This window comes from Sylvia atricapilla, chromosome 4 (assembly GCF_009819655.1).
Source record: "Sylvia atricapilla isolate bSylAtr1 chromosome 4, bSylAtr1.pri, whole genome shotgun sequence".
In the NCBI taxonomy this organism is placed as follows: Eukaryota; Metazoa; Chordata; class Aves; order Passeriformes; family Sylviidae; genus Sylvia; species Sylvia atricapilla.
In genome coordinates, this window is record NC_089143.1 from 57,311,582 (window position 1) to 57,325,761 (window position 14,180).

Sequence of the window (14,180 nt, forward strand, 5' to 3'; positions counted from 1 at the left end):
CTGGCTGCTATGGCCAGGGCTCACCTACAAGTCAGAGGCAAATTTTCCTAAGGCATTTACCCTAATTAAAAAAATCATGTGTGGAAATCACATGAATCAAAACTTTAGTTTAAAAATCCTTCTGAAAACTTTGTTATAGGCCCAGGTCAGACAAAAATTCTAACTACCCTACTAGACCCTCAGGGTCCCATCACCCCATCAACACTAGTTTCACTTAATGTTGAATAAAGAGGCATTTCAGATATCTTTACCAACAGATTTTGAAGAGGCCAAAACAACAAACTCACCCTTCCCTCCCCAGGTTCTCAGGTAATTTCATCCATGTAAAACTGAGAGCAGAGACTGTCTGGAAGTAGAGATTATTAGAGCTAAAAGCACCTTCAATTTACCTGCAAGGCAATATCCTGACAACATCATTGGGCTTGTAGCCTTCGATACAAACAGCACAGTTATCAAAGTCTGGCTCAGTCTCCTACAGGAAAGAGAATATTAATCATATTAATTTTTTATTTTGTTAGCTAATCTCTTCATTTAAGAGCCTATGTGATGAAGTAAAACAGTCACTGAGGCAGATTACAAATCCAGTAATGCATTTCAAAACCAGCAAGTCAGATTTTCTGACATGTTTCCAGCTGGAAGCATACAGATTTAGTTAGCATGTTTCAACTTCCAGATTTTTCTGCATCTTGAATTGAATCCCTCTCTCCCCCTCCCATTCCACCCGTAACTCTCTTACCAGCCCGACCTGAAGGACACAGTAGCTAAATAAGCAATTGGCATTTCTGTTCTGCCTCATTGTCCCAGAGGTCTGAGGGAACCCTCAGCAGAGAGTTTCATTTAGCAACAAGCATTTTGAAAAATTACCTTGTCACCTTTCCTGATCGTCCTGACTTGCAGCTTGCTGATTGCTTTCTTCGCAGCATCTCCAAGCCGGCGCTGCAAGACAAAATTTGCTCTTAAGCAAAGAGCATCTCTTCAGGCAGAGATCAAAACTTTTTCTTCCTAGGCTTCTTAATAATTTTAAGTACGTGGAACAAGAGCGTGTATAAATATAAACATAATAATTAATAATAAGGGCACAGTAGGTGTGCTATACTGCAGTGGTACATACCACTCTAGGTATTAAGTCCATTATTTGGATATTTTACCTCTTCCCTCTTTTTTTAATGACCCTTGTTAAAAAAAAAAAAAATACTGGGCAGTTAGCATAGTGAACACTGAACTTTATTCTTACACTGTTCCATAACTAGTTTGTGATCTTCAGCAGGATACAACTTCTGAAGGTGAGCTGTTTATTTTTTAACCACAAAAACTCTGAATAATCTCTCCCGTCTTTTTTCCTGCAATACAGAGTTATCTACTTCATAAATATGAGGTGGACGCACCTGAAGTTTCTTACAGGTAAAGCATTATATACTGTATATATACTAAATACTGCAGTAACATCCTGTCCATACATAACCACTTGCTCATTCTTTGTCTTTCTATCATTCCCTCCAGTGGACCATAAAGTGATTACCACGTGATGTTTCTGACTGTTCTCCCATATTTCCAAAACACAGTTACAGTGCTGGCAGGGTCACAGCCACCAGGATTAGAGTATGTAATAACAGCCTAACACAAAACACCCTGTCCTCAGACACTAAAGATGGACATGTCTGCTCCTTGCAAGAAGCTGGGAACATTGCAGGGCAGTTCACACAATCACAGCCCAGCACCCTGTGCTGCAGAGCTTGCTCCTGTATCAGTGCTCCAAGGACTTGGCTGCTCACTTGTGCTAATCCAGCAACAAGGCAGTCTGGAGACAGACTCATAGGCTGGAAAAGTCTTTGGGAGGTCATGTACTCCCGCCCCCTGCTCAAGGCTGGGTCAACTTCAAAGTCAGAGCTGTGTTAGTCCAGTTTTGAATATCTCCAGGAAAGGAGATTTCACAACCTCCGTGGATAATTTGTTCCAGTGCTTGACCAGTCTCAGTCTTTTTTCTTCTCTAAACATACTAATGGAATTTCCCTTGCTGGTAATTTGTGACTATTACCCTGTGCACTTCCAGGAAGAGGCCAATTCTGACTCCTCTCTGACCGCCCTTTTTGCAGCTGGAAGCAGAGCCCTTCCTCCTCCTCCTCCACTCCCCACCCAGCTTAGTATGCTCCCTTCACCTCTCCTCAGATGCCATGTGCTTCCATGTGCTTCTGCCCCCAGACCATTTGGTGACCCTCCTTTGGTCACTCACCATTTTTCCTATGCCTCTCTCACACGGTTTCATGCAGCAATGCCCACTCCAATGTTCCAATTTGCCACCAATAAATAACTTGAACTCCTCCCTTCAACACATTTCCAGCCATGTGTTGTTAGAGAGGAGAGAGACTTAGGGCCTTCGGTGACTCAGAAGACATTCAACTTTCTGAGCTGGGAAACTCCTGTGCCAGAGTTCAGAGGGGCCTGTCAGCAGGAAGGGTTTCCAGCTGGAGGGGGTGGGAGCATGAGGCCAAAACCAGAAGGAAGCTCGAGGTAGTTTGTAAGTCGAGACCTAATCACCACACAGATATGACCAGTAAATTACCACTCAGGTCTTCAGATTCAATTAAAATCCCTGGATGAAATTTAGACAGTAAGCTTATTGGATTGCAAGGCCCAACAAAATACATGTAATATTGAAAGCAGAGTGCAATTTCAGATCTGGCTAAAGAGGTGAAAACACTCTTGTCTATCAGGAGATTTATATATGAGCTTTCCAGCATCTTAATTATTGCATGTGAATGAGTATCTTGTAGTTGTTCAACATGTCTTTCTGTAGTCCATTTTTCTCACAGTCTCCCTTAAATAAAAGAATCAAATGAGAGTTGGAAACATTTCTTGTCAGCTATTTGGTTCTTTAATGTAAATCAAAGACAGACTGATAACACACAGCAAGACAAGAGCCATTATGTCACGCTTGATAAAGGGCTTGTGATTCCTTTTTATCATTATTATTACTTCAATGAATGAAATATCTCAGTTCTTTTTTGCATGTTCTTGAAGGGGAAAGGACAAGATTAAAAACTCACGTACATCTTTGATCTTCTTGCTTTCATGTTTGCTTTCTCTTATCTATCATAAATAGGTAAGTTCATAACTCACATGTAAATGGGAGTAATTTAGTTTTTGAAAGAACAGGAATTTCTTGGATTAAAGTCATACTTTCAAAGGATTCTCCCATTTGAATGCAAGGCATGCTATCAATAACCAATAATTTTTCCTAAAAGATAAGCAGCATTACAGCAGTTTAAGGGTTTAAAGTGAGGCTTAGAGATTTACAGTCACAAATCTCATAATCTCATTAGCAAGGCTGCAACATTCAGTACTGGACTGGAAGGAGTTAAGCATAACAGAGGCTGTGGTCTTGAGGAGATGGCAACGCTCATTAAAAATGAAGGACGGTCGCCTGGGAAGCACACTTGTGTGTCCCTGAGAAAGTGAATGACTGTAAATACTGTGGAAGAGAAGTCCCAGTAAGGGCTTCTCCCTCAATGGCCTTCCTAAACCACCACCTTTGCAGGGAGATCACCTTGTGCAGAATGAGATGCATCACCAGCATGAGGTATCAGACACATCTGTCCGCAGACAAAGTTCGCAGACTCCATCATGGGAAGCATCTTCCAAATTGCTTCAAAGATTAACATCCCTATTCAGTGGCCCAAAACTCCCAAGCCACAGCCACCAGTCTTCCTTCTCAGTTAAATGCTCCACATGCTGACAGACACATTCTAAAGATTAACCCAGGACATGCAAGATCCTCAACTGCACTGCAACAACTACTTGCTTTGGCTTCCACTATCCTGCAAAACTTAAAGAGCCCAACTAGTTTCAAAATGACTTTGTAGAAAACTTCCTCTGCACAAGAAGTCAATGGAAAGAAGGGACATGGAAGAGAAGAAGAGATGTGGTAAACAAGTCTGGCACTGAAACATCATCCCCTCTTCATTTTCCCATCTCACAAACAGTATTACCGGTGAAATATGAAATCTGACACATTGACAGGGTTGGGTTGTTGTTTTGTTTTTAAGTCTGTGCCCTGGCTGTTACAGGACTGTAACATCAGGTCATACTTTGCTGAATTATCTCTGGAACTTAACTTGTCATGTAACTGAAAACTGCTTCTAATTAGCTCTGCAATATGATATTCCTTGATTTAAAGAATTTCCACAGCCCTTTATCAACTCTGTCATCTTTAGGAGCCCTGCAGGAACAAGCTGTTGAGGAAACAGATTCTCTTACACAAATTTATCCTCTTCATGTCAAAAGGATTCATCATCAGGGCAACTACCTACTTCCTGGACATCTTGTTAGGTGGGAAAAAAAAGGCTCAATCGTGAATATTACTATCTTCTACTTCTATATGTAATGTACAGTTGTCTGTGCTAGAGGTAATCTTAAAAGTTAAATGTATTAAAATAAAAATTGATACCTCACCCTGTTTGTAGCTGACACCCTGGCTGTAGGTGCACAAGCCAATAGTGAAGACAATTCATGCTCTACTGCATTAATTGCCAAGCTGGGATAAACAGGCCCTGGAATTCAGCAACAATCTTTGAAATCCTGATTCTCCACTCATGAAAACGAGGCACCTAATTGGTGTAAGCTGTGTCTTCCTTCTGGCATAAAAACTTCGACTTTGCACCCATGATGAAGAAGAGTGGTGGCTGGAGATGTAGATAGACTATGTGGCCAGGTTTCATCTCACTGTGGAGTCACAGGAAATGATTCCAGGAGCTGCCTCTCTCGATAGCTGGACTCACTGCTTTCTTCATGGATAACCAATCAGCTTGGTTTGGATTTACTGCTTGCTCAGAAGCTTATGCCCAACGGAAGAAGGGAAACGGGCCCGGCAAGGAGAGTTACCAGATAGAGGACCAGACAAAAGTGTTTATGAGCTATGATTTCAATAAAAAATTTGTTATCTCATCCTTGAGCTACAAGAAAATATGTCAAAGAAAAAGAAACCGAGAACTTGATGGAAAACAGAGAGGAACACTCACGGGAAGGGCAAGAGCAAGCTAAAGCTCTTCTGAAGTACCTACATCATTGTATTCCATAGCCAGGACTAAAAGAAAAACTGTAAAGCCACAGGAACCCATTAACACAAACCCTAGTGTTTTGTTTGTATATTGCTACCATTTTTCAGATGAAAAGAGCAAATATAGACATTAGTCAGACAAAATTGTATGGAGAAAAGTGCATGAAGATTTTCTAGTTTGCCCCTTATTATTGCCCAGTTTTTCCCCCCAAAAATGAATAATATGTAATTGTTTAGGAAGCATGTTTTCTAATTTTTCTGAAGAACAGAAATAGTATAATAAGCAAGTTATTAAAACTCCTCCATAGGACAGCTGCTTGTGTACATGTTTGTCGCATTCAAACTTTGGAAAGAAAATACTGAAAAAGAAATCTGTTTGAACATATAAACACATCAGTTTCAAACTATAACATATCACCTGAATGAGCTTCTTATTTTGCTGAGTTTCATGTTTATGTACATCTATTTACACTGCCAAGCTGCCTGTATAATTACTTGATTGAAAGCACACTTACTCACACACACAAATTAGGCACGCATGTGCTTTTGCAGACAAAGCATCTAAAAATTATCACAGCCGTTGCAGTCACAGCGAATCTGCTGCCAATGATGTTCAAATTCCAGCTGGGATAGTCTCATTCTTGCTATCCAAAATTTCAGACTGTATATTCAAAAGGAAAATATATCCTTTCTGTCTGTAAATACAGAGCAGCTGCTCTCTATCTGAGAGGATGCCTGAATTTCAGTGGGGGAAGGTGAGGGATTCCTACATGACAAGTATTTGCTACAGAGTCTGTAGCAATGCTTTTCTCCACAGGATGATTATTCATACACTGAGTTTCACCTTTTCTGCAGAATAAGCAAGGCAACCCTCCTGGCCTGACAGTAATTTATTGAGGGTTCAGAAACCTCTCTGAATCACAGTGCATTTCTTTTTTCCTGCAGTAAAATGGTTATCTCCTCCGATTTCATACATTGATAACATTTGGTCCTGTACCATTAGAATAAAATGTAAAAGTCTCAGCTTCCCAGTTCTGCTGAGACAGTTGCATCTGTACAAGAAAATATTAAATTTATTATTATTGTTGCTATTATTATTTGCTGCTGAAATGCCATGAAGATGGACAGTGCTTTGTAAAACCACTGCTGCTGACTTCTCTTCAGCTCTATAGGCTTTTTAATCTCTTTCAAGGGGTTTGGACAAGATGCTAAAACCCATAACAACAGTTTAATAACATTGCTGCCTACCACTACAGTTCTGCTCAGTGGTCATTGTCAAATGAAGAGAGATATGTTTGTCTTTCTAGCCCAGGACCCTTCTAATGAAGTATTAAAGTGAAAATATTTTTTTTTTCTTTTCTTTACTTAACATGAGCCATTGCTTCACACACATGTACCTCATGGTGTTTTAGTCAGCATTTTGATCTCAAGGGTCCTTAGTTATATACATTGCTATGACATTTGGCTACATGTACCAAAACAATCTTTTCCCAAACAAAAATCATCTTCCTGTCTATTTTTTTGTGTTTTGCATAAGGAAAAATAACCCATAATATACATACACTATCAATTTCTTTTTTTTTTTTCTTGAATCCCATCAATATTGATACAAGTCTTGGCTTTTCCCAGCCACAGTCATTTTTATATTCCTATTCTTTTCAATTTCTTGGGTTTTCTTTTGGTTTTCTATTTCTACTACAGATTGACAATTTCTTTAACTCTCACTTCTACACTAAATCCCAAGGTGATTTTTTGGAAACACAAACAGTTACTCCAGCCCTGCTCACCTGATTTCTGTCTCTGGCGTTTGCATACCGGAATCTCTGGATGTAGTAGAAGACCAGCCATGCCAAGGAGATGATCATCAGCACAATGAAGGAGATGGAGACGAACACCACCGAGGTCCGGCTGACGTACTTCTGCAGGTTGCGTGTCCCAATGGTTATGTACATCATCACAGTTATGTTCCTCTCCAGGAGGCTCACTATCTCTTTGCCTTTGGGTTCAGGAATCATTATTGCTACAACATCTTCTAAGCCTATCAGACAGGGAGAGAAAAGGAACCTTAAGTAAAACAAGCGATCACCAAAAGGCAATCATAGAATCACAGGGTATCCTGAGTTGGAAGGGACTCACAAAGAACACTGAAGGCCAACTCCTGGCCCTGCACAGGATATCCCAAGGATTCCATCATTTGCCTGAGAACTTTGTCCAAATGCTTCTTGAACTCTGTCAGGCATGGTGCTGTGACCACTTCCCTGGGGAGCCTGTTCCAGTGCCCAACCACCCTGTGGGTGAAAAACCGTTTCTTAAGATCCAATCTAAATCTCCCCTGACACAACTTCATGCCATTCCTTTGGGTCCCATTACTGCTCACTGGTGAGAAGAGATCAGTGCCTGTGCCTCTGCTTCCCTTCCTGATGAAGTTAGAACCACACTCCCCTTAGTCTCCTCCAGCTGAACAGCCCGAGTGACCTCAGGCACTCCTCACACAGCTCCCCCTCGAGGCCCTTCACCATCCTCGTGGCCTCCTTTGGACCCTCTCTAATGGGTTCCTGTCTTTTTCACACCATGGCACCCAAACCTGCCCCAGCACTGAGGTGAGGCCGCCCCAGAGCAGAGCAGAGGGGACAATCCCCTCCCCTGCCCGGCCGTGCTGGGCCTGATGTCCCCAGGACAGGGTTGGCCCTCCTGGCTGCCAGGGCACTGCTGGCTCACATTCAGCTTTCCATGGCCCAGGAGCCCAGGGCCCTTTGCACAGCGCTGCTCTCCAGCCTCTCATTGCCCAGGCTGTCCCTACAGCCAGGGCTGCCACAGCCCACGTGCACAATCTGTCCCTTCACTTGCTCAACTTTCTACAGCTGGTGATGGCTCAGCCCTCCAGATATGTCCAGCTTTGGCAAAACAGTAACAAGAAAGCTTCACTTTATGCTGCTCTTCCCTCCTGTTTATCAAGAGGGAAGTCAGATGGATCTGGTGAAGGTTCCAACTGAAACCAGTTACACAGAGTGTTTCTACATACTAATCTTGGTTAAATACGTAAAATGTGTTCCATGGGTTGACATAAACACAGATTTCCAGCACCACTGAGGCTTATCTGGATGATATTGCTGTAAACACTGCAGAAAGGGAGGCACAGGGCATCCAACACTGCATACATTTATCACAGCCTGTTTTGCAGGGTCATGAGTCTGTCAGAGAAGCCCCCCCAAACTCTGCATTCAGATCAGAAACACTTCAAATCACAGATTCCCACATGGTTTCACAAATGCAATGTGCCAAAGCATCACTGCTCTTGCACCAGGCTGGTAACCAAAGAGCAGCTCAACACGTTCCCATTGGCTCCCCAGAGCCCAAACCCATACAGAATTTTGGGACTTTGCTGGGACCTTGATTCTCCAACTGATACAAGTTAAAAGTCAAGAGCACTGTTTAATTCCACAAAAAATTGCCTCTGCAGCCTCGATCAGCCCCTGACACAGTGTGCAGCATGGCCATGCAAGTCAGCACAGCTGAGGCAGCAAAATCCCACTAATGGGATGAAGCAGGGACTTCCTACAGTCCTGCCAAGTCTTTTGTCATGACCCTTTTGTCAACTGGGCCCTCCACTGATCTAACTGTCCTTGCCTCCACACCAGTTTTCCTTTGTGTACAGCACTGTTTGATGTTACTTGCATCACACATTGCTGAAACTATTTCCTTTTGAATTTTATGTCCCCTGCATACATGAAACACATGGTCTGAAATTATCTGGGATTTGCCAGGTTGTTAAATGCCTTTTATGGCCTCACAAGTAAACTATCACTGCTTTACAGTTTAATATTAGGGATATTCTGTTCTTTCACTTCATGAAACAAGCACGCAGACTATTTCTACACCTAAACTATGTTTTGCAATAGCAAATTGTTCTAAGTAGCTAAAGACAGACAGGGTGTATTGTAATGTAAAAATGTGCTAGGAACAACAGCAAATGAAATGATCACAAACTGGCATTTAGAAAGGTACAAACTGGGGGTGTCTGAACTCAAAGAGCTATGCTGGGGTGATGCCTCAATTTCCCATGAAATCCCAGGAAACTGGCTGACATGTTGCTGATGTCATAGCTCTCTATCATTCATGCAGATGGGAAGGGATCACTTGGCCACACATGGAGGTGTGGGAGGGTGACTTGCATTTTTAACAGCATCCCTCTCCCTCCAAGCTGATATCCTGCAGCACCGTATCCTGGTCTTCAAAGTCCAGCTCAGACATTTCTTCATTAAAAACCTCTAGGAGGTATAAACCAGGTTTTCAAATGGATTTGGATGCTGAAGGCCATGAGGTGTTTGGCAGGACTTTGGATATACAAAGGGGAGGGAGGGTGCTCAGCAGGAAACACCAACTGTGGTGTACACTTTATAAAATTCTGCTAGGTGCCTGGATCAACTGGAGGTACTGAAATAGCTGTGGCAGACTGCTGCTACTCACAGAAATCTGCTATGAAGCTGGGAACTGAACTCTCCTCTCTCAAGTCTCAGAGCAGAAGTGCAAATACCACTCCTCTTCCCCTCATGAGGCTTTCCATCCTGATTATGAACTGGTCAGTCCATGAATAGAGGGGATCAACAGTTTGGGCAAGTCAGGAGTTTTCGATATCCATTATTGGAACCTTAACCTTCCTGCTGATACTCTTCTATAAAGCATTACTGTTTTTCAGCTATTTCCCTTTATTTTTTTTCTACCAAGAGTCCACCATTAGCAGTCAAGATAAATCTCGCCTTGCAACACTTCTGATACCTATTTATTACAAAAGGCTAATGCAAACATTACCCTAATGGCCTAGGGAGAATTCGCCAAGTCTCAAAGTGGCTGAGAAGGGCATTGGTGCCACGCCAGTAATTTTCCTGCAGTCAAAAAGAAAAATTGTCTGAAGCAGGGCTCAGCTGTCCACATGGCTGCTTTTGTTCTTTTCCTCATCTTTAAAAAAATAGAAAAACTTAAAATTCATTCTATGGGAAAACCAAAGCACCAATGTCACACACAGCCTAAAAGAACCCACAGTGAAAAATTCCACAGCCAAAAATTCTGACTTGAATCAAGTGCCCTCTAATGCCACCACTCTGTCCAACTGACTTATCCAGTACTAACCTTTAACATCACCATCAGTACAGCCTAGGACACTGCATGGATTTCACCTGAAAGCCTATAAGAATGGAGATAGAAACAAAACCATTTCCAGCAGAAAATACAGGTAGTATCTTAACTACTTAATTATCTTGAATCTTGCATGTCTTTAAAAATTTTAACAATGTACTTACTTATGCTTAATTAAATTATAGCTTAATATGTTTAACATAGCATGAATATATTTCTGGACGCTAAGCAAATTGCCGTGGATATATATTAAATAAAATTGTTTCGAAATACAAAGTAGAAGACACTCTTATTCCAAGAGGAAAGCAGCTGCTTTTCTTTATTCAAACACTGAATATATAAAAATTCCAGGATACCTGGTTATTTTCTTGGAAAATATTACCACTTGTAATGAAGCACTGTTGGAAAAAATAACCAACATAATAATCTGATTTTTAAAAATATTTTACTGAGTTTATGATAATTTCTCCAAGACATTATAGAGAATGCTATTTATCCATCATGTTATTAAGCTATGTTTTTAATCTCAAATATGTTCATATTAGGAAGAAAAAGTAATGTATCTTTTCTCTCTTTTTAAACAAAATATTTGTATTATCTCAGTTTCAGATAAGCTCCACCACACATAAAAAGTATGCAAATTAAAGAAGAGAAATAACATAATGAGACATCAGTGTTAGAGGTGCATTTTTATGCCCAAGTACACATTTTTTTTTAACAGATCTAAAAAAGATAAAGGATCTAGTAACATACTGATGCTTCCCTGGCAAGTTAAATGCTACCACTGCCTTTCATTAAACACACCCACAGTGGGAACTGCATTTTGTGACACTCTTGTTCCCTAACACATTTCTTTTCTTTTTCTGGCCAAAATTTAAGTAGAGTTTGACATGAATTTTTAAGTAGCTGTCAGAATGAATCAGAGATTCATAAATCAAAGGTATTCAGGCTGCAGTGAATGGATTTTATTCTTCTTTTTTCTTTTTGGCTAAGGAAACATTTATCATATCAGTGTTCTCTCCTAATGAGCCAATAACCAAACAAGTAAGGTAGAAATCAGAGGCATTTGGGATGATTTAAGTAATTTTAACTTGCTGAAATGTATCTGCATTATCAAATATTTTTGGGTGGAGAAAATGTATGCTTTGGAAAAAGATTCAGATGACCCTCTCCAAACCCACCCTCTTCACACAGCACTTGGCTACAGAAATACATTTCAGCAGGTATGCTTAAATGAAAACCTGCAAACTTCAAGGGTAACCACCTATTCACTAGTGACAGCAGAAATGAAAGACTTCAGTGCAGGAACAGGGGCTTCTGTAGGAGAAATGAACAGGTTTTACATCCAGAAGATGCTACACCTTAGCTGCAGGCTGTGCTTTGCAAACCTGCGATACTCCTTGATTTTGCTGAGGGAGCTTCAGAGGTGACACTGAACACAGTCCTCTTTTGTCCTCATTAGCAGTCAGGCCCAGCAGTGGCAGGGCTGCTCCTCTAATGCTTTGTCAGTTTTTGATGGAGGCTCTAAAACGTGGTCTTTCTGACATATTTTAGAATAGACAGTTTAATTCATCATGCTTGGCAACAGCTAGCAGTCAGTCAGAGAAGTTAGTTGAACCACTTGTTTCATTTTGGGAGGCATATACAGTATTCTCCCCAAGATATCCTAACAAGATATAAATGAAGATTTGTAAAGTAAGGTAAAGTGCTTGCTTTTACAGATTTTGTAAGTGAAACCCCAAACACTATTTTGAGTTCAGAAATTGCCCTGACAGTGCTCAATCCGGTTCAGAGCCCAGGAAGAGAAACCTTACAGGAAGGTGCAAGAGCCTAAGCTACTCTTCCTTAGTTCTTGAAGAAATTATTTCCTTTTTGGGAATCCATTTCAGTAACCAGCAGCTACTGTAAGGAAGCAAAACAGACACAAATCTAACCAATTCCACATCCCACCCAGGCTCAGCTCAGTCTGTGCCAGTCCCAGGCAGCGTCAGGGAATTCAGTGCTGGAGCTTCCTGCGAGCTCAGCAGTGCTCCCTCTGCGTAAGGACTCCCTGTGCTGCCAAGCACAGAGCTCTCCTGCCTCAGCTTGCGCTGCTGCCTACAGCCCTGTGAACAGATTTTACACTATGGCCTGGATGATGAGTAACATTTTAAAGCAAATTTGGAGCAAAGAACAGACATTTGTTAAAAAACCCCATTTGTTTCTCTCCAGAACAGCAACTCAGCTGAAAAGTTACTGCTGAAGAGAATGAAGAGGACTCCATGGTGATGGTGCTGTGGTGATTGTTAAGCCATAGCCAAGAATGGTCTGTTTGGCCATCAGAAGATATGACCTTCAGTTTCAGATCTTGCTCTCTTTAAAGAGTATTGCTCTGTATACTCTGTATCTATTTCTTTCAAATATAGTCACATGAGGAATAGTATATATGTTAATGAAAATGCTATGTAAATTGCCCTAATATCACAGAATCATAGAAAAGTTTGGGTTGGAAGGGATCTTAAAGATCACCTAGTTCCAACCCCCCTGTCAAGAGCAGGGATGCCATCCATCAGATCAGGTTGCTCAGGGCCCCATCCAAGCTGGCCTTGAACTACTGCCTCAGCTGCAAAATGTGCCCTTGAACTACTATCTTTATAATGGCAACAAGGGTTCCAAGTCTTTAAGACCATCAACTGAAAGCTCAGTCTCAGTTCTGTTCTGTTTGGTGCTATTATAAATTGATCAGAATAACAGATGCTATCTGTCTTTCTCCTTGGAAAAACCCAACAACTTAGCCTTACATCCCGTTTTTGTGAACTCAGAAAGTATATCTGAAAATCAAAGCAATATTTTCAAAAATTTGATTTCTGAACTTCACCCAATTTGGAGAAGAAGCAGCATAATATTGTTTAAACAATGTCCTAGATAGTTATGTAGGCAAACAGGGAAACATTACATTACTGGTAAGAAATCAAATGGGTAAAAGGACTGTTCCCTGCAGGAACCTTTCTCTACTGGGCATTCAAGCCATTGGTCTCAAATTGAAGTACTAATAAATAGGAAAAGAATTGGCAGGAGAAGAGCCATATACAGTAAGTGGCAGTAATACACAGCCAACATGTCATGTGTCACAGGTGAAGGACCACAGACCATCATCTATAATCTCTTACATAAACTGTCTCAATGCCAGAGGACTAGAAAGGACACCAATTTCAAATGAGGTTTCATAACAGATACGGGCAGCTACAGATCACCTTGTTCAAAGTGATTCAGTGAGATTCTTCACCTAAGACTCTCAAGCCAAAGAGAGGTGGCTCTGAATAAAATAGGAAGGGCCTCATATGATAATATAAGGGGTCAAAACACAAGATCTAGGTGTTCAAAACATCTAAGAGCAACTAGGTACAAAAAAATCACAAAGAGCTGAAGGCTGAGAGAGCCATTCTGGAGAGGCAGCATTCAGTGTTTATAGCCCATGCTTATCCTCTTCCCCAAGCACCTCCTGTTCATCATTATGAGAAGCACCAAATGAGACAGATGGACCTTTGGTCTCAAACCATAATTTGGTTCTCAAACTAACTGGGAACTGAAAGTCTAAACTCCTGTGGAGAGACCCAGTGAGGGTCTGACCCAAGGCAGAAGGGGGCATTTCTGATGTGCAGGCAGGAGGGTGGGCTGGTGGCTCTGAGCACCACATATGTGAACACCAAACAGCCAGCTTCCCCCACTGGGGTATGAACACAGCATAAAGCAGAGGAAAGCAGCAGCAACACAGGAGGTGACTGCATCCTCCATCAACCCTCATGCTGAATATGACACTTAGGTCCTGCAGATGGGCCCAGCCACCTCTTCTCTCAGTGCCCATCCCAGAAAGGCATTCCTGTCACCAAGGGCAGAGGACTGGCAGAGGAGGCTTTAGGCCGGATTTCACCTACAGTGGGAAACCTGCAGAGCAGGACATCAAAGTCTTTGTCCACCCACTTGTGATCCACAGGCACTGCCATCCCCTAGGTAC

General features: G+C 41.6%; 1 protein-coding gene across 2 annotated transcripts in view; it reads right to left on the bottom strand.

The window, feature by feature from the left end:
• RNF150 (ring finger protein 150) overlaps positions 1-14,180 on the bottom strand; it is a 112,709-nt gene that overhangs the window by 38,609 nt on the left and 59,920 nt on the right. For both annotated transcript variants that reach the window (XM_066317994.1, XM_066317993.1), the window contains exons 2-4: positions 6,841-7,091; positions 865-936; positions 390-472 (exon numbers count right to left, since the gene is read on the bottom strand). In XM_066317994.1, the coding sequence (XP_066174091.1) occupies positions 390-472; positions 865-936; positions 6,841-7,091 (406 nt within the window). The remainder of the gene's footprint in view (positions 1-389; positions 473-864; positions 937-6,840; positions 7,092-14,180) is intronic.